Below are 21,732 nucleotides of genomic sequence, written 5' to 3'. Positions count from 1 at the left end.
AAACACTAGATCAAAGTCCAACCCCTCAATATTAACAACTTATGTTTTGTTATAGACATATAAAAATATACTAATGTCTACCACAACCAAGTATGAGTAGATGCAATATCAAAATTATTAAATTAAAACAGAAAAACTAATATCAACAATGTCTTTGATATTCGTATCCTCGTCATTAGGTATATTTTTACTAAACGTTTAAGGGTTGAGCAGAACTTACATGACCATTGTGGGAAAATTGAACAATGTCTGCCGTGTAATTCCATTCTCTATCTTCGTCTTGCTGCAGATGCAATGAAAAATTTCCTGAAAGAGTAAAAGCTTATTGGAAACCCAGAAGTGAAGCAGCTAGCTATATATTCTTTAGCGCTAACTAGAGCAAAACCGACAACCCTAGCTTCTGGGATCGCCTTTTCCTCCCCTTTGTGTATTCCAGAAAGAATAGTCAAACGAGTACTGGGGAGAGTAATCACTCAAATGAAAAATATCAATATTCAAAGCCAAGAAATATCGAAGACCAGATAATGTAGGGCATCTTTGAAATGATTGAATAACAGAGTTAAAATTCTTTCCACAGTCATAACAGGGAGAGTTGAAGTAAATATAGGCTGTCGAAATTTAGAACTGAACCGTAAATCTCCTTTCCTCCTTGACAAAAGTGAGATACCTTGAATTCCTCAATTGCAAAAATAAAAAGAAGGAGAACCAGTAGGCATCCCTGTTTGAAGCTCCTTTTAAGATGAAATGGAGCACTTTCGAGACCATCCAAGGTGATTTTAGGAGTCCCAACGAGTGGGCAGTAATTGTTTGACAGAATAAAGGATTAATGGATGATAAATAAAATCAAAAGCTTTGTTGAAGTCAATTGCAATAATAGCTTCAAACATATGCCAACCCAATGATTCTATCGAACCTTCAATGTTGCGTGATTAATCTGAAATCTTCCTGTTTTTCAAAAGGCCTTTCTGATGGGCTCCCATGCTGTTTTACAATGTTATGTACTCTTATAACTAGTTTGAAACTATGTCATTATATACGAATTTCCATATGTAGCGCCTCACTTCTAAGCGGGTTTTACTGTATTTGTCTAACGGTTTTTCTCTCAAGAATATAAATATAACTATATGTATAATGAACTAGCAAGTTGTTCCTAATAATTAACATTTACCATTGTAAATTATATTACCTTTTAAAAAAATAACTCATATGAAATGTCAAAGTCAAAGTATAGGAATACAAAGTCAATATACTATAACAAAGAAGTTGAAATTGCGGAATAATGTTCTATTAATTTATTATATATATGCAATATCATTTGAACTCTACTTTATTTTATTCAGTTGTTTATCAAATTCAAAGACATAAAGAAATCTTAACTTTTTACTCTACCTTCAATGTCAATTATGAATTTATCATATACCATTTACGCCTATCGTGATAATATGAATAGGACAATTCTCTTTACGCTTAAATATATTCCAAATAAAATGAATTCTCTTAATTTAAAAATATGAATTATTATCATTTTTTTATCCTTCAAAAAGTATTTGTGATAATTTTAACAGTTTCTTTCTTCTGTAGTGAATATCATTCTTTCCATTTTTATTTTTTTCAAAAAGAAAAGATAGTTTATTTAATACTTTAGATTAAATTATTCAAAATTGGGGAAAAAATAACTAAAATATTGCTGTAGGTACTTATATTTTTCTAAATTTATTGTTCCAATGGTTGATAATTATTTATGGACCAATTAACGACGGCAATAAAAAATATGTTTACTGTTTTTATCTGTCTATTAAGATCATATGAACACAGCCTTTTTTAGGCCCCAAGTTGACCATTAGGGGGAATATTTTTTCTCTTATTTAAACATTTATTAGCCAAATTTAATCTGTATCATATAAAAATCTTCATTGGTTTTTTTGTGTATCCTAATTCATTAGTTTACTATTTAATAACAAATGTTAGAATTAACTATGGAGGGTTGCAAGATTTTTTTAAAGATGTTGTATTTGATATAAACTATTAATTTTTTTCACTACAGTTAATAATTAAATAAAATATCTGGAGGAATTGCATTATAGCAATATGAATAAATATTTTGGCTTAAAGTTAGACCTTTAGTGATGATCAGTTCTTCAACTTATTCATTCATGTTTATAATTTAATATGAAAAAACTTTTAAAGGCAGATAAATCTTTACATTGCTCAAAATATGATTTCAAATGTTGTAGTGGCTAATTTCCGAAAAGAAGTACTTTTTTAAGGATTTAAAAAAAGATCAGTGGAAAGAATTTAGTATGTTGTAATCTTTAATTAAGGTTATAACATTTTTATGCGTTCTTATTATTTATATACCCACAACAATTATTATACAATCGAAGATGGAATAGAATTAAGAGATGTTTTAGTTTGTACTGAACATACCTTTTTAATGATAGTTTAAAAATTATACATTTTCTACAGTCTACGAAATTTGAAATTAATATCTTAAGTTACTATTATCAACTCATAAGTATAAAATATAATTGTAAAAATTATTCAACTTATTCATTGATGTTTTCATATAATATTTAAAAATATTACCGACAAGTGAAGCTTTACATTGCTTAAAATATAATTTTAAATTTTGTAGTGGCTAAATGCCCAAAGAAAGTACTTTTCCAAGGATTTAAAAATAAATAACAAAAGGTTAAGTAAGTAATAATTTTTAACTAAAGTTTCTTAATGATCATGTTATACGATTATAATTAAGTTAATTTACAACTTAAAAGTCATACTTATCTAAAGTTTCATTTCCTTCTTGTAATAAATATTACTGTATATAATTAATAGTTTTTAATTTAAACAGAGTGATATGTTTATGAAAAATACAAATAAAATTGTATTTTATTTGATATCATCATTTCTTAATTAATGAAGACGGATTATTTATAGGAAATAAAAAGTAATAACAGAATGCTCAGTCTCCCAACAAAAATATTTGTCTAATTTAGTATAATATGAAAAGTCCAAGACAAAGGTAGATATCATATAGATATCAAGATGATTTTTATCAAAGATTATTTTTGTATAATCAAAAAGGATATAGAATTGTGATTTTGTTTTGTTAAATATTTGGTTCTTCTTTTTCATTCATGTTACATGGATGAACTTTAAGAATTTATATGGATAGGTTTGTAAGTCATACCGGACTGAAAATATATTTTTATTACTATAGATTATAGTCAAGTATATTCATTTTTATTGAATAAATATAAATTCCAAATATGTTGCAATATATTTGTAATAGTATAATCAAAACTAACTGTTTCAGCATCTCGCCATATTTAAAAACATACTATATACGGAAAAGTATATGAGAAACCATTGATTTGCTAGAATCTATAATGTACTTATAAGTTTTAAAAACAAGGAATACAAAAGTAAAATGTAATTTAAGATAGTGTCAGTCACTTATGTGAAAAGTTGTTTTCAAACAGTTTAGTCCTTTTGTTTTCTTTTATACGTTTTTTCATTAAACACTTTACAGATTTTTTTAAAATATTTTTTATTCCAAAACTGTAGGTACATTACATCGGTCGTGACAGAAGTAAAATTAATAATATTTTTATCTTGTATTAACAAATAATGACAAATCAAATCCGAAAAAATGTAAAAATTGCTAAAAAGTCAAAAAAGCAGATTTTTTTAAATATATGTATTTTTATGTACTAAATAGATTTTCTTCTTCAAAAAAATAAAAATAAAATAATAAATTAAGCATAATTATGAGTACCTAGTTTTTTTATTTTTTTAAAAATGAGTTTTTACTTTGTTTTTCTGCCCTTAACTAGACTCTGATTAATTATTATTATTATTTAAAACCAATTATGACTACATATATTTTTTTCTATATATGTAATCTCAAAATTTGACTAATTAATACGAAAATTGTCAACAATCAATCACAACTACGAATTGAATGAAAAACAACAGCAAATAATTAACATTTAAATGTGTAGTGTTGTAATTACAAAAAAAAATTACTGACATGATTTGAACTAATACGAGTTTTGTGGGCAATTTTGATTACAAAATAACTTATAAATATTTTATTACATTTAAGAAACATTTAAGCCAGGATAAAGAAGTAATATTATAGTAGTAGTAGAATCAGCAGTAATTTGAAAGTACAAATTTGATTTGACGACGAATTGAATGAATTAAAAATAAAAAGAATTTGCAACAAAAATTGTGGGTGCACTTCTGTCAAAAACTTTAGCACATGTTTTCTTATATATATATATTTGAAAGTTTACAAATATTCAAAGATAGATATTGTAGCACTAAATATAATCAAGAATATTTTGGGGGAAAACTGAAGAAAAAAAGGTTATATTTTTTTAGAAAATTGAATAATTACTGCTGATAGATTTTTATGAAGAAATAAATGTATGATAGATATATATAACATATTTATACATATGTAAAGGAGATCAAAATACACAATCAAACAGATTTAACAGTTTTTTTAATACCTAAAAATATATTAAAATGATCCAAAAAATATTGTATTTTATTTATTTTTTTAATGTTTTTTAAAGTTTTTCAAATGGGGACAACCAAATTTTTCACAAAAAAAATATATTTTTCATATGGTTTTTATGTTTTTGGAAAGGGTTATCTCGAATTATTTATATTTATTAGTTGTTATTGAAGGTCTTTATCGAAACATACATAACGCATCTAAACAAAAAATAAATATTTTTTGAATTGATAGAAAAAAATAATCATTTAGACAATTTTGACTCTTGATGACTAGTAAAAGATTTTTTTTTAAATATTAATAGTTAAATTTGTCTGAATTTCTTATTTGAAAAACACGCCTTGTTCATTCTGAACTTCTTTTGAAAGATAAAAAGTTTTTTTGTTAGACGTTTTTCACCGCGTTTTTTTGATGTTATAGTAAGTTCATTTGATGTTGCTGGTTGGTTTTACATTTTGTCTTGTTTTGTAAAAAGAAAAACAATTGATTTTTTATGTACACGAGGCTTCAAAGTATTTATAGGTTGGGTTTTCGTATCCGTTAATTTGCATATTAGCAACATGTCGTTCTTCTGGACTTGCAGTTTGATCCACTTCAACAAATCCCTAGAAAATAAAATAAAATAAATATACGATTATCAAATCACATTGTGTATAAATAAAAAGATACTATAAGATAAAACTGCCAAACAAGTATTCTAATACAAATAAAAATATTCTAATTAGTGGAAGAATATTATTTTCGTTAACAATAAATTATATTGATTAGACGAATCAACAAAATTTTAACTTTTTTCCGCCCTCAGATTGAGATGAGGCCTCTTTTATAGTTTTTACAATTAAAAACTTGAAAATGATTTTTTTACATAAATTTTGCTTTTGTGGCTAGTACAGTAGTTTTCTAAAACATATTTATTCACCAAATTGACATTATTTAGTGTGAAATTTTGTCTGAAAATATCCAAAAAAATAAAATATAGATTTTAGATTAAAAAATATTGTAGTTATATATTTTTCTATAACGGCGAAAATGCAAATACAAAAAATGACCAAACATAAGCTTTTAATCAAAAGTCTAATAAATTTTTCATTTTTGTTTGCATAGTTTGTCATTAAAAAAAAAGATATATGTGAATAATTATAAAAAAATATAAAAGTATATTTATTATATGCAATTTAAGATTAGTTGCTTGAAATAATATGTTTGTACGTATAACAAGCTATCAAGATTTATTGTTAATGCATAAAGTGCAGCATTCTGTATGGTACAAAAGCATCAATTTTGTATTATAAAGTGTATATTTTTAAATTTCTTGAGGTAAAAGCAGTTGTGAACACACCAATCCAAGGATAAAACAAATGTGTTTACTATTGACATGATAGCTGAAACAAATTCAATTATGTGATAAACTTTGGAAAGAAAATTGGCAAAGATGAATAATGAAATCATTATAAAAGATCACTTCAATTGGTATAAAAAGTTTAAGGATGTTAAAAACATTTTTTTGTCGAAAATTTGTTATGCTTATTCTATCAAATTAAAACTTTAAGTACCTATTTTTTTTCTGTAGGTTAGCTTTATATATAATTGAAGGGAATATATATTTATAAATAACCTAATTTCTATCTTGAGGGAATTAATGTAATACCTAAGATTGGTTTTTAACTAGCATGCTCGCAGGAGAAATGAATCAATTATATGTACAATAATTATAAAAAAGAAAATAATAGAGATCCATTGCCCATGAGATAAATATATGGCAGCTACGTAATTTTGTAGAGTATTTGTGACGTGTCAATATATAAGCAGGCTAGGAATAGAAAAAAGGAATCGATAAAAACGTTATTTTTTTGATACTTTTTTACTTCATAGGAAAGGATCATATCTTTTGTTAAAGATGTTTTTTTAATCAAAGCCATAGTTTTATGTTTAACATGCTATATTGAATTTCGGCCACACATAGGAAAATAGCTTACAAAAAACAACTTCCACACAACGAGTCCAAAAAAATTGTTAACGTAATTTCAAGAACAGAATTTACCGATTATTTGCGCTTACTAATCGATTTTACCAAAAACCATTACAGCCTCTTTTTATACTCCACATCACTTTTATCTACCTCATAGAAATTAAATTTATGTGCAATTAAGAACATCATATAAAATAGATGTGCGTTCTTAAACAACTTGAATATTAAAAAATGAGTTAGAACAGCAGGCGTTCAAAGTTTTATACATTTTTATGAGATTTTTTTTTATCAAAGAGCCCTGCATTTAATTGTCCCTTCTTCATCGCCTGTTTCTCACTTTTTTTTGCCAAATAAGTAAAGGGTACATTAAATGTTTAATGTTATTTTGACTTAAGCCATATCGTATAATTCTTTAACATTATACATCCCGGTTTATAAAATGTATTTATTTAATATAGGGGATATAATAAAAAAAAAAATAATAGGCAATTCTAATAAACGAAAATAATAATATAATAAAATTATGTTATCTTATAGATGTATTTAGAAAAAGCACACACAAATAGCAGGAAAAAATAGAAACCACGCTGCCAAAAAAAATATTAAAAAAATAAGGAGAATGATAAAATGATAAGCGCGTAAAGAAAAAAAAAAGAGTCACAAATATATAAATTAAAGAAGCAAATTTGATTTGTAATGTAAGAAAACAAACAAACAAGCGAAAAAACCCACCTCTCTATTCCCTAATCCAGAGCGTGTGGTCTGAACTGAGACCAACTGCAAAAATATATAATATAATATTTGTAGAAATAGTGAATAGTAAAAAAACATAAATGGGTTAACTAAATGAAATTATTATTACTCAAATAACAGGATGTTGAAGTTACTTCTTCAATTTACATATTTGAACTTTATATCCAGGTGAAAGGGATTTAGGGGTGATTTAGAACTTTGTTTATTTTTTAAAATAGAAGAATATATACAACCCTGAAAGAGTCAAAAAACCCTGGATTTTGCTATTTTTGTAGAAATAGTGAATAGTTATTTAAAAAAAGGGGTAAACACATAAATATTCATAAATATATATCAAACAACAAAAAGGTTGAATTACTTCTTCAATTTACATATTTGTGTGGTAATGAGAATACTGATCCCCATGTGAAAGGGTTGCAAATTGTATGTATTTAAAAAAAACACCCCTAAAATTAACTTGGTAACCCTGACAAAGTGAAGAGTATTTGAGGTTAAAGCAGCTTAACTGTTATGAATTTTCATGAGATTAGCTGTTAGCGGTTAGATAGGGAAGAAAAAAACTCAAATCCAACTCTATATTATTTTGAAACGGTTTTCTCAGTTAACGAATTTTAATTCTATTATGAGGCTAATAAGGATTTATCCTTATAACTCACAACAAATGATTTGAGTTACTCTTCAAAAAATATTTACGCACACACAGTCCTGGTTACGCTCTATACTATGATATTCTCAACTCATGAATGAAAGATTAGCATAAACAGCTTTAGAAAATTACACAAGAACCCTACTACAACAACATTCTAGGCAAAAAATGCTTAAGATTAACAACCCTTGTTAAGGAAGTGAATAAGGGTGCCTGGTTTAGAATTGAATTTATATTTTTAGAACAGAAGAAACGGAAAGAAAATATGAACGAAAGTCAACAAAAGAAGAGAAAAACCTCATGGACATAGCTTCTTTTTTTTTTTTTGTTTGACAGGAGAGGGAAGAATCAAAATTGAATTAGTCATAGGGTTTTTTTATGTGCTCATATCAAAAGTTTTGTTTTTTATTCCTCGTTCATTCTATATTAGTACTCATTTATTTCAAAATTTATTATTTATATATCTTGTTATATGTACTTTTTGAGTCAAAGGGAATTCATAAATAATTTTGTCAAATGTTTTTTTTTGTAAATTCAACTTTCATATTAAATTTACCTGGTGGTGAGGACTACGTCCACTTCTTTTCTTGATGATGACAACTCCCATAACCATTGCAGCAACGAGAGCAATTCCGGCGAAAGCCAATGTCATGTAAACAGAACCGTTTTCTTTCATTTCAACTCGACGAACGGAGTAAGACTACATACAGAGAGTAAGTATAGTAAAAATAAATATATAAAAAGAGGAACAAACACTCTAATGAATAGGAGTAATAATATATAAGGCAATAAAAAGCTGCATGGAAGGTAGTAGTTGGTACTTCTACATTATTATAACTCAAGTGGTGCTGTTATTTTTTGCTCTTTTTTTTTTTTTTTTTTTTTTGCAGGTTCTATTTGCACGCACAGTCTATAAAAAAAGACCCTTTTTGAAATACTACAACATAATAATATTATGATTATATATGTATATATTTTTTTGTTAATAGCAATCATTTCCTTTGACATTTTATTTATATTTTTTCCAAAGAGGAAATCATTTCTTTATATTTAAAGTCATGAGTGCTCATTAAGTTCCCCCTTGGTTAGTTAGTTATGCGTGCGCATATTATCAAAAAAAAATTACAAATTTTTTACAATTTTTACCACCACTTTATGACATATGTAATTATATATTTATATATATTAGTTACCGCTTGATGCGAAATATCATGTAGTTTCGAATGTGCCACTTTAGGCTCAATTCGTTCTTCAGCATTCTTATTAGTATTGATGTTATTATGATGAATAGCTGTGGCATGAACTTCGATCTTAAGTTCCTTTCCTCGTTGTCCAGAGCTTGTGGCAGAGGTTGTAGTTGTTTTACTCGTACTGCCGGCCTGTTTTGGAGGAATTGACGTCATAACTCCTCCTGTAGTAGAGGTCTCTTCTCTGCCTTGTCGCTCAGAAGAAACAGGAGAGGAAGCAGCAGATTGGCCCTCCTTTTTTTGTTCAATACGTTGACGTTTCTCTACGAGTCTTTCACGCTCACGCTCTATGTTCATGTAATAAAAATAATAATTTGTTAAACATAAAACAATAAAAAGCTTTTTAAAAAATGCTAAAATACGAACAGGGCTATTAAAAAAAACTTCTTTTATTACAAATAACTCGTAAGAAACTTACCAAGGTGATCCTACTTTGATTTAAAAAAAAAGAAAACACATGGCCAGATCCGTGACGTTTTATGAACTAAAGTTCAAGATTATTGTAAGTTCTGAATATTTAGTATACATACATGTATATTTTATATAGTTAGGCCCGGTCTACACAACCACGTTGATAAGGTGATATTTTATTTATTTTGTTCGAATTTAAAAGTTACTTTTTCTATTCATTAAAGATACACTGCATCATTAGAGTTAGTTTGATGTACATAACAAAGATTTTGTTAAATATAAAAGTATTTTGTAAATACTGTAAACACAAAAACGCTTAAAAACAGTGTTCTTAGATTCTACAAATTTAGAAGCCATTTACAAAAAAAATCATTTTAGGTAAAACAAAAACGCTGGCTTGGTATGGATGTAAGCCCAACACGAATAAATATAGTGCAATTTCACACAAGAAAGGTCTATAGTTTTTATAATTTTAACATTTAAAAAAGTAAAAATTCATAAATATTACTATGTTTATCCCATTTTTAAATTTGACTTTTCTGTTAAGTTGAATGAAAATAAACTTAACCTACAAAAACCAAAGATAATTTATAAAGATAAGAGAGGGAGGTTTGGTAGTCAACCGAGTATAACACACTTCACATCTCCACTCTACCTATATACATTTGTATAAGTAAAAAGTATGAGGAGGGGGTAATGGTATGAAAGTGAATTGAGAAACATGTTGGTTTTTTCCAATTCAATTTCATAAATTGAATTTATATTTATTTTTTCGTTTGTCAAATACAATAAAAACCATTAGGGTAATGTTGTGTTGAGATACATACTTACTTGTTCAATATATGTATTAGGCTGGATTCTTTTTCAGGACAATGTATCTCAGGGAAATTTTGGTAAGTTATTCCGTAACTTACCGGGATTTCACTAAGATACAATGTCCTGCAAAAGGATCAATCCTAGTACTGGGAAGTGAGAGTAATTTATTGTTTATTTTTAGGAGAAAAAATAAATTTTAAGCTAGTGTTATGATGAGTTAGCACATCAATCCTCCATGTTAACGTAAAATATAATTTATTGCTAAGAAATTTGAATTTTGTGAGTCTTAAATCTCAACCATTCTCCCTTTCAAAATAAATAAGTCATGTGATTAAAAATGGGCATTATTTAAACAAGTAACAAAGTTCATGATAGATGTGGCAACTAAGCCATAGCCCCAATCTTTAATCCTACTGGTGACACAAATACCATGCAATCAAAACAATTCAAAACTGAGACAGCTTTAAAAACAATTTTTTCCCTACTTGAGGCCCTCATATTGTCATGAATTACTTTATAAATAAATACGTTATCTCTTAGAAATCAATCATTTACTTTTGTATTCACAAGGTGAATTCTACAAAGGACATAAAAAATTACTAACATTGTAAGTAAAAATTATAAATTAGCATTATTTATTGTTATATTAGAAGCTATATTTTGTAGAAAGGGCGCAGGGAGATTCTGGCAACTAGTCCAATATGTGTTAGACTTTTCATTAAATTGATTACAACTCGAAAACATGTGTTATAAAAAAGACTGAGATGCAAGATTTCTCGAAAAATGTTTGTTTTCTCGGAAACTTTTAGTAGGTTTAAAACCCAAAAACCCTTTGAAAATGTTATCATGGTAAAAATATTCAAGTATATGCATCCACAAATTGATTAAACTAAGATAATTCTTAAATTAACTTGGAAGTTAAATTGTATAAAGTATAAATAAATGATAATTAACTAATCAAAAATATATATATATATATATATTTGAAAGACCAGAGTTTAAAAGATCATTTCAGCGTTTTGATCAATTTTCACACACACAATACAAATAAAAATACAAGTCATTTTTTATATTGGCATTGTACCTATGTACGTATGAATATATATTAATACAATTAAAGCAGATACCACTTTCTTATCAGGTTTCAAAGTCGGCAAATAATTTAATAAGTTTATGCACCTTTGATCCTCTCATGAATATCAGTCGTATAGTTATCAATCATTTCCTTTTCGTGTTCCTTGTCCATACGAAGAAGAGAAGCTGGTGTGTTGTCACGGGATCGAAGAGCAATGAGATAATCTTCCATCAAGGGTAGAATTTTGGTATTCAAATCCTCATATCGAGAAAGCATTTCCAGGGACTCATTAATGAGTCGATCAATGTCAGCCAAATGCTCAATCGTGATTTCTCTCTCACGCTCAGCCTGTATAAAGAAAATAAAAGATTTTACGTACTCTAAAAAAGTGACACCCGTCATCACTAACCTGCTCAAAACTTGTTTCCAAAAGGTGCCTAAAATGTTGAATGGTGTGGTGTCTATCTTTATGAAGAGCTCGTAGAAGTTTTTGAAGACATTTCTGCACTTTATGAGTATTGGGCGGGCTTTGGTTCAGAGCATTTGTATAGCAATTCATGGAAAGCTTTTTTTTTTGATTAATACGTGAAATGACACGTTGTTGATGCATGGCTTGTAGTTGTCGTTTTTCAGCTTGGGATTCCTCTTCAAGGGCTTGCACCGTCTTTTGGAATCGCTCAGTCATTTTTTTCTTAAATCCTTCGGCTGCTTTCGTATCCTTTTCTCTCATATCCTGATATTTCTCTTCAAGGTCAGACCAATCCTTCATCACCTAAATATATAAATAATAATGTTAAATAATTGAAAACTGCGGATGGTCATTTTAAATTCTTAGATTATAATACGGAATGGGGTATGGACCGTTTTTGTTGATTTAAATGATAAAAAAATATTATTTCTTATATGGCTGAAATACAAAAATAAAAATGTTTTCACAATCATGTATTATACACTTGGTATAAAATAGCGATAGTTCAATATTTAATGTAAAGAAAAACTCCAAAATATATATGAAGGTAATATGTGTTATCAAATGTTTATTTGAAAGGCTTTTGACAATAAAATAACTATAACATGAGGTAAATTGGAATAACTTTTTTTTAAAATAATGTTGAAAAAGTTTACTTATACTATACAATATCTCATTTATAAGAATTTTGTATCTCGATTAAACTTCATCATTTTTAGGAATAGTTTGTTTTAACATTTCACAGATTTTCAAATCAAAACACGTCATTAAATGACATTTTTTGGAAATTTAATTAAAAAATTTCTTGAATGGATTAATAAAATACATTTTTTTAAATATCATGTGCTTTCTAAATAATGATCATTGGTCATATGAATACACTCTAATTGAGTAATAATTCAGACTAAATAATTCATTCAACCTCCAAATAGTTTACAGCGAGCCAAATGATTTAATTAATATATGTAAATTAAGTTCCTTCATTAGCATATATTATTCAATCAATGAAGTACATGTTTCTTCTATTAGTTAATATTAGCAATTTTTTTAAGTTTAGTTCCCTACTAAGCTACGAATTAGTTTAATTTTGTATCAAAATATACATATATATATTTTCAAAGTGAAAAAAAAAACAAAAAAACTAATAATGTAATTTCGGTAAAGCCCTCTGTTAGATAAAATTCATGTTTGAAGAATTTTTATTTTATGCTAATACTTTCCATAATCCTAGACTTTTTTTTCCAATCATTAATTTAATTTATTTGAGAGGATTTAGAGTTTATAGAGGGTTCCTTTTTCGTTTCTATATTTTTTATTCTCCTGAATATTTAGTATGGAAATGAAAAGAACCTGTGAATATCAAAAAAAAATCTTTTGTATTTCAAAAACTACAAAATTTCTTCAAAATCTTGAAAAAAAAAAATATGCGTAATGTGTATGTTTGAAGCAGCTTTTTTATAAATAAAGATGATGGAGTGTAACAATAATGATAGATTTTTTTAGTAGAAGCTAATTTTAATGTGTTCGTGAGTATTTTTGTAGCATGTGCAATTTCAAATTTACATAAAAATGATTAATTATATAAGGTGAGAGAATGAAATGAAAGAAAAAGGAGGCTCTTAGAAGGTAAAAAAGTTGAAATGAAAGGCTTCAATATTTGACATCATTATCCCTTCAACTATTGGACAATATACTTCACACAGAATACTGCCTCGGTACATTTGATTTATTTTTACTAGGACTGTCAAAAAATATCGATAGCCATACATAATAGTATTGACTAAACTCAGGTCTTGTAATACCCCCCAGCTAAAACCCACATTACTTATTGCTATTTAAGCCATAGAACACGAAAATGATCTTTAAAATATTCAATACCAGGAAGTTTGGCCTTTTAGCCCGTTTTTTTAAAATCACATTTATAGAGATAATTTTCATTCACAGCCATATTTAGAAATGATATATCTATATACCTAGTTAAAAAAAAAATTATACGAAACGTTCCGGCGTTTGAAAAATACAATATGCATTACGTTATCTTGAGTACAGTTCCTAAGAATTTGGTCTGGTAGTACAAAAATCCATTAAAATGAAGGGTCTGATTTAGAAACTGATATTGTTTTTATATTTTTATTTACTTCATATTATATCTAAAAGAAAGATATTTTGTGAAAAAAATTATTTTTGACTAATTTTTTTAGTCATACTATAAATTTTCTTAAAGAGTATTTAATAAATAAATGTAACTTTGCAAGAAAATGTTTCGAAATAATTAACTAATTCTTAGAAGTACTCAATATTTTAGATTCAAGAATAGTTGACAAACTTAAATATAAATAAGTTGATTAGATTACTTAGATCTTATCAATAAATAATAGTCAAATCATTTGGATATGAAACAAATTTAAATTTGGTTCAATATTCCTTCAAATAAAATATTAAATTTTTATTCGATACAGATTAAAATTGGTTATTATTAGATATCTTAGAAAAAGGGGCTATAGATCCTAACTAGAGACGTAAATAAAAGCTACATCCCGGTGTGTATAAATTATTAAAAAAAGGGAAGTAATAATAGTTGTAGGCTATTTATTCTAGAAGAATGTTAGTATTTACACTTTCTTATTCGCTGTTCCTGTCATATCATTTCTCAACCTACAACTAATTAGGAAACGTTAAATATCCTTACAAATAAAGTAGAGAGCGCTCTCAAGGACTGCTTGATATGTTTGTGAGTATGCCGGTATGTAAAACAAAAATAGGATGCAAAATGACATAGAAAATAAAAATGTTATTTTAAATGATAATGACATTTGCTTGAGCTTCTTTAGTTGTATACTTACTGGTAACAATCAAAATATAAACTTTTTGAGTTAGAGAATACTATAAATTGTAAAATATTACTCCTCACTTTAACTTGTTTTTTATTATAAAAGTTACATCTTGTACTATTTATACAACTTTAGTCTTACACACTTAGAAATGTGCACATCTTCACGTTTCTACGATGCAATACAGATATTGTGACAGAGCTAATATTTACTCTTTGGCATCTTTTTATGATTTCATTACAAAGTATAATTAATCAGTTTTTATTTGAATTATTTTATATACACATCTTATTTTAACTTTTAAGATAATTATTTGATAAAATATCCTTTTGTATCCTTTAGATATTTCTCTTTCTTGATTAATGATAAATATGTGGAATGGAACAGTGAACAAGTGGCTACGTAGACATTATTCTTTCGAACTCAATGTGCATAGGTACGTTATTATAATACAAATATATATAGACAAATATGAGTCTATTATGGCATTGCGTTTGGCTTATAATACAATCTATGACGTCAGTTAAAAAACTTACTATGTATATATATTTCTAAAGCTCTCTAATTTCAATCCATTTCTATCCTTGTAGGTTTTGAAAGCTTTCTTTTTATGTACGTGCTCGAGTTTTACGCATAAAAGAGGTCATTTTATATCGGGAATATGAAAGTTCTTATTTTCTGCTTATACATTATTCATTTGATATGAAATATTAATGATCATTCGAGAAGAAAGTATATTTTTCCCTCTTTTCAAAAAGTTTGATCTATTCATTTTTATGTATACATATAATATGTATATTCACTTTATTCTACGGTGGCGGCTGGAATGATAAAAAGACCCCCAAGAACAAAATTGAGGAACGTATCTATGGCTATGTCATAGATGCACATATAACGAAAAGCATAAAAAGGTTTCATAGTAATGTTGTGTTTACAAAATGAGAGAAAATGAACAGTTGGTACATGTATTTTGGCCATTTGTAGCATTATTGTTTGTTATTTATTTTCAATAACAACTTGTTTAGTTTTCACGCACCTCAACAAAATTAACAACCCTTTATACATCACAACAAACATTAAGCTGGTATATAGCAAGTTAAATGTAAGTAGATGAGCAAGCTATGAGATGGGATGTTTGGACCGAGTTTTTACTGAAATTTACCAGCGTCACTAAGTTACTCTTATTATATTCTATGTGTTCTGTACTCAATTGTTAGCATATAATTAATAGTTTTATGTCGAACATTTTACCTTTAGCACTTAATTAGTAGTCTTTTGCTCAGGGTTTTAAAAACAGTAATTAGATATCAATCAACGACGTTTCCAAAGCTCAACGAACTTTAACTGTTAATATATACTTCAATTGAGCCTTAAAATGATCTAAGGATATTTGTCTTAGCTTTGTAATAAAATAATTTATGTAATATCCCCGTGTAATTTATTATTCGACCTTTACAGTGAAAATAAACTTCCTTTGGGACGTTGTATAATCGATTATGTAAACATTTTCTCTATTTTGGGGCATTGTTGTGGAAATTAAATAAGCATCAAAGGGGTTTTCAAAGAAAAAATAGTTTTTTTATATTATTTTACTTGGATTTTTAGCGCAGTATGGCTTTTAGATTATACTGGATAGTAGATAGTAATATATAACTTTAGCTCATAATTACCTTTGATACTTTAGCTCTGTGATGCTCTTCAAAACGTCTCTCAGCTTGAACATAGGCTGCATGCTCCTCTCTTGGGTCATAGCGAGTGAAGTAGGGATCAGCTGTAGGTCTGGTGGTTGTAGTAGTTGTGGTGGTTGTTGTGGTAGTAGTGGTTGTTGTTGTGGTTGTGGTTGTTGTAGTTGTGGTGGTTGTGGTGGTAGTGGTTGATGTGGCCAATGGTGTGGATGAGGACTCCTCCTGTGGGAAATGGACGGCTACTTGAATATCTCCGAGTTTTTCCTAGCCAAAATTTTAATTGTAAATAAATAACCAAATAAACACTTTTTGGTCTTTTTGCTATTACTATATCGGTCACTAAACTTCACCTTCATACACATATGTAAATATAATATTTATCTTACCTTAGAGTCATCTGTGTCCTCGTAGTATTCTTCATCATAGTAGTCCTCATCATAGTCCTCTTCATCATCGAGCCAATCCTCTTCTTCGTCAAATTCACTCTCAAGCTCATCTTCATCCTCGTCATCTTCATAATAATCATCCTCTTCCTCATCGGTGAGTGAGTCCTTTTTCAATTTATCGTCCTCAATCTCTTGCAACTTTAATTCATTAGGCCAGGATGAACTCACGGGTTTTGCCTTTTTGTCAGCTACTTATAAAAAAAATAAAAACATATGTCAAAAAAGCATTTATTTTTCAATTTGATAGTTTTTATAAATTATATACAATAATTGTTTCTTTCATTCATTGAAAATTGTTGGTTTTGTAACATTTAATCTACTTGTTACAAGACGTTAAAAAAGAGTCTTTCGCGGTGAGCATAAAAACCACGACGCCTGAAAAGATGTAATAAAATGTATAGTAGCCCTGAGATATCATATTAATTAAGAACGGAACAGAAGATAATGTTATATTTTAGTTTTTAATTTAAAAACATTCTTTATTTTTTTTATTTTTTTTTGCCGAGTAATAATATGAAATAGGCAATATTGTTAAGTAAATGTTTTAAGTCAAAACACAGTTTTCTACTTACTAGATGCATCTTCAACAATAATTAAGAAAGAACAAAAATGTAATAGAATTTCGGCAGCAAATATGATTTTGGAGTGAGCCATGTCCACTGGGAAGGGCTCTTTTTCACATCTTTTATTGTAATATATTTATGTAGAATGTAAAGTTCCAATATTGATCGTAAGTTAATATTAGTAAAATTAATAATTTAGTAATAGAAGTATTGTATAGCCTGTTATCACGTGACGTCATCACATTGTCCATATATAGACATAAACAATCTAATTTTATAAAAACTATTTTTTTTTTGTTTTATTTGGAAATAAGTACATTTTTAGTTACTTTGGTCCACATAGAGGTGGCTGGGAGGCTGGGGACGGTTATGATACATCTCCATACAGTATTGGAATAGGAAAAATGTGATTTCAGAATTAAAATTTTCGACTATTTATGCATTCACTTTAAAAAAAAAAAAACTCAAATTTGTGGGTCTTTTGAAAAAATAGTATTTAAGGAAATATAACCACAGTCAGGTCAATGGTAATTTAAACAAAATTATTTATTAACAAAGGCCTTTTTATTATTTTTGGTAGAAATTAAATAAATTTTTATATTTAAAAAAAAAACTTGGAAAATTTGAAAAAAAATAATTATAAACCTCATTTAAGAAATATCTTTGGATCAACTCTTTGCATGGATTATACAACCTGTGACGTACGTGAAAAGCTTTAAATTTATGTAACCATTCAAATACCTTTCTTTTTACGTGGACAACAGACAAACTCCACTCCGGAGAAAACATCTATTCCACATGGTAAAAGCATAGCAAAGCTCTTTACTTTCATTCCTCTGTCAGAGCAGGCACTTGCAGCTGTTACGTTCCAAGTATCGAACGCGAGACAACGGGTTTGATTGTGAATATGATCAAAAAGACAGTGTTCAGGAACTAAAAGAGCATCGCTTTGAAAAGGTCCGGCTGAATTATTGTTATTTTTATATAGAGTAACATTTACGAGCAAATTTTTTAACAAGTAGAAGAATGAAGATTCATGTCCCAAAATAAGTGAAAGCAATCAAAGAAAAAGCGAAAAAAAAGAGAAGATAATATTAGTCACTTGAAACCAACTAATTTTTTTAATAAAAAGTTATTATAATGATAGTTATCCAAAATAATTATAGTACAGTAGAAGTAAATAACCGAAACCACATCATTTAAAATAAGTTCTTTTAGGATTCAAAAGAAAATACTTTTTTTATTTCATGAAAAATTTCATACTTTAAACCAATTATGAATAACTTTTTGAATATACATAGTATGTAAATATTTATATTTAAAATAAAATGAAGAGCCTTTATTCTATAGATAAAAAATATACATATAAGTATATATTTATACTCATGCAGTGAGTCTCAAAATATATAATTTTTTCTATGTAAAAAAATAAAATTAACTTTACACCGAGTATTATTACTATACTGAGGTACTTCTCAAATTTTTGATTTGCGTCCCATCTTTTAAATGATAAATAAATTTTTTGATAGAGTTAGTGTGGTGATGACTTGTGTCAATTCGAGTTGTGAGGCATCGACTCGAGGTGATAAATTCGAAAAGGTGAAAATTGAGAAGTATTACTGCCCATATAATACTTACAATATTAAAAGAAGTACTTTCAGTCTGTACCTTGTATATAACTTCCATAACTTTCATCTATTGTGATGTGTTATATTTCAAGTGGAGTAGAACTTAGTTTTTAGGTCTTCAAATGGTCCTTTTAGTTTATCAATTTCATTGTCTAATTTAAATCATTTACAAAAAATATTTAGAGTAAAAATAATACATTTAACTCAGTTCAAGGTCATTCAAAATTGCACTTTTTTGTTTATCGAAGTAAACAATATGTATACTTGCAAATTTTGATGAGTTTCAGTGGAATTGTTTGCCTGTGATATGTTATAGAAGAGGGTATAATAGAAATAGGTGGAAATCTATAACTCATTTTATAACACTTATCGTTCTTTTGGAAACGTAGAGACGAAATTTATTAAAAAAAAATGTATATGATACTGTTGATAGCAATATTATTTAACAAAATTTGATTTTTTAATTAATATGTTGTAATGTGTACAATATAGATGATATCAAAAGAATATTTTTTTTCCTAAAAAAGTCTAAAATTTCCAAGCTTTAAGGCTGTTGAGCTACCTTTAAATGTTTTACAAAATAGCTCAAAATAAGCCAATGATATTTATAGACTAAAAGAAACATTTCGGTACCTTAAGGACATCATATTTCGAGTATTTTAAATAATAAGCTCAACTTTAATGTATAGTCAGAAAATCTTATCTCCTCAGAAAATACAAGAGCATTATTAGACACTGTGATTAATTAGAAGATGACTTAAAGACAGCAAATGATGTTTTTCAATAAAAATCAAGGTGACTATTTAAAATATGAAGTGTACTCAGACTTTTTTAAACTAGAAAATTGACTAGCATTATAAGTTAAGTCGATACAAAAGTAAGTAAATCCCCCCCCCTCTTGTGTGGCGCATTCATCAGTTAGTTTGAGAAGACCTAGTATATATATATTAATTATAAATTGATATAATAAAATAACACCCTTACCTAAACATCTATAAGGCTTAACCCAACGTGCAGGTCCTTTGCATTTCTTACGGCCTAATTTACACCAATTGTTAATCTTAACCCAATGAAAAGACTCGACGATGTTATTAATGTCCATATCAGGATATACCTACAGAAATAAAAGATAAGATAAAATAAAATTAGTTCTGGGATGAAGTTTTTTGGTTGGAGAGGGGAGAGAAAAATGTTGTTGTTTAAATATTCAGATCACGACATAATAATAAACATATCAGTATATATTAAAAAAAGGAGAAAAGAGGGCAAAGGATTACAACTAAGCTTAATATGTATAAGGATTCATATGTTGTTTTTTTTGGTCATGCTTATTTATTCATGATTGTGCTCTTGCGTTTTTTTATTCTCTCTGTTTTATTCGACTCAGGTTACGCACAAGGGTAGAATATGAAATAGTTCATAACTCTTAAGACAGAAAGGGGACTAATGGAGTCGTATTATGTACCGTTGAAGCTCTCAAAATGTCCACAGCTAACAAAAGTCTACAACTTTTCAACTGAGGAGGAAAATAAATATTGTTTTAACAATATTTATTTGGGATTTGAAACTATTACATTTTACAATATTAAATATTTACAATCTCTTTAAGGAAATTCCGGGATGAAAGAAAATAAGAAAACATCTTTTTTTCAGTCAATATTAAATTATGGCCTATATACTCCAATTTATTGTATGGCTAAAGTTATTCATGAACGTTAGATAAAATAAATATAACTATTTATTTGGCGCTCTGATAACTTTTTTGTTAATGGGCAGGACGGGATTCTGACAAACAACTTTCTGACTATATTTTTTTTTTGTGATTTAGTAGGTATTGGCCTGATAATTATAATATATTATAACTTTTGGCCAACATTAATACCTTGACTTGAAAATTTGTATGAGTAAATTAGTAACTGACTAGCCTTGGTCTACAGTATGTACTCTAAATTATGTTTAAAAAAATTATGAATTATATAACTCATAGACGCTAGAAATAATATTGAAAAAAATTTAGTTATAAATTAATGATCAATTGTCATGAAAGTTTCCTTCAAACAATTGTTTGTTATCCCTAATTTACGAAAGAAAAGACAATACACTCAAAGAAACAGTTTTACAAGTTATTTCTTTATATAGTATTAGGACTCTACCCTGTAGAGTCTACATTTGGCCTTGAGGCCTTGCCTTAAATAATTTTTCAAACAATATATTTCTTAAATTTAAAGGGACTTTTAAGTTTATTTTGTGGCGTCACACCAGATTAGTCAGAATAATTAATTAATATAAAAACAATACAGTAAGAAGAACAGGTGGATGGATTTATAAAACTTTGTTTAGAAAAAAGACTTTATTATTTGTTGGGAGCTGCAGAAAAGTTCCAAATTTTAATTATAATATCTACAAATTTGAAACTTTCAAATTTTTTTGATCAGGAATTACTCCTAAAACCAATATTGATAGAGAGTGAGAATTGCTAGATTTCATCCTATTTTTTTTTTCTCAAAGAAATTTTTAATTACCAGGGTTGTTCAAATCATGACATCTTGAACCAGAGTTTTTCGGGAAAGCATATATTCTCTTAAACCTTTGCAGAATAGCAGATATCTCATGATTTAATCATCTGATTGTCTCAAACGTTAAATTAAATATATTGGCAAATAAG

General features: G+C 27.6%; 1 protein-coding gene across 16 annotated transcripts in view; it reads right to left on the bottom strand.

Annotated features, from left to right (window-relative positions):
• Positions 1-3,782: 3,782 nt before the first annotated feature.
• Appl (amyloid-beta-like protein) overlaps positions 3,783-21,732 on the bottom strand; it is a 76,769-nt gene continuing 58,819 nt past the window's right edge. The window contains exons 3-12 of one of the 16 annotated variants that reach the window (XM_040712413.2): positions 20,052-20,181; positions 18,181-18,402; positions 16,817-17,064; positions 16,416-16,694; positions 11,855-12,217; positions 11,550-11,793; positions 9,090-9,430; positions 8,453-8,596; positions 7,230-7,274; positions 3,783-5,133 (exon numbers count right to left, since the gene is read on the bottom strand). In XM_040712413.2, coding sequence (XP_040568347.1) covers positions 5,020-5,133; positions 7,230-7,274; positions 8,453-8,596; positions 9,090-9,430; positions 11,550-11,793; positions 11,855-12,217; positions 16,416-16,694; positions 16,817-17,064; positions 18,181-18,402; positions 20,052-20,181 — 2,130 coding nt within the window. In that variant the 3' untranslated portion in view covers positions 3,783-5,019. Of the gene's footprint in view, positions 5,134-7,229; positions 7,275-8,452; positions 8,597-9,089; positions 9,431-11,549; positions 11,794-11,854; positions 12,218-16,415; positions 16,695-16,816; positions 17,068-18,180; positions 18,403-20,051; positions 20,182-21,732 lie in introns of all 16 variants that reach the window. The other 15 variants (XM_071888903.1, XM_040712412.2, XM_040712414.2 and 12 more) reach the window with 15 other exon arrangements.

This window comes from Lepeophtheirus salmonis, chromosome 5, assembly GCF_016086655.4.
Source record: "Lepeophtheirus salmonis chromosome 5, UVic_Lsal_1.4, whole genome shotgun sequence".
Lineage (NCBI taxonomy): Eukaryota > Metazoa > Arthropoda > Copepoda > Siphonostomatoida > Caligidae > Lepeophtheirus > Lepeophtheirus salmonis.
Note: the sequence above shows the minus strand (reverse complement) of the source record. Positions and strands in the feature narration are given on the sequence as shown.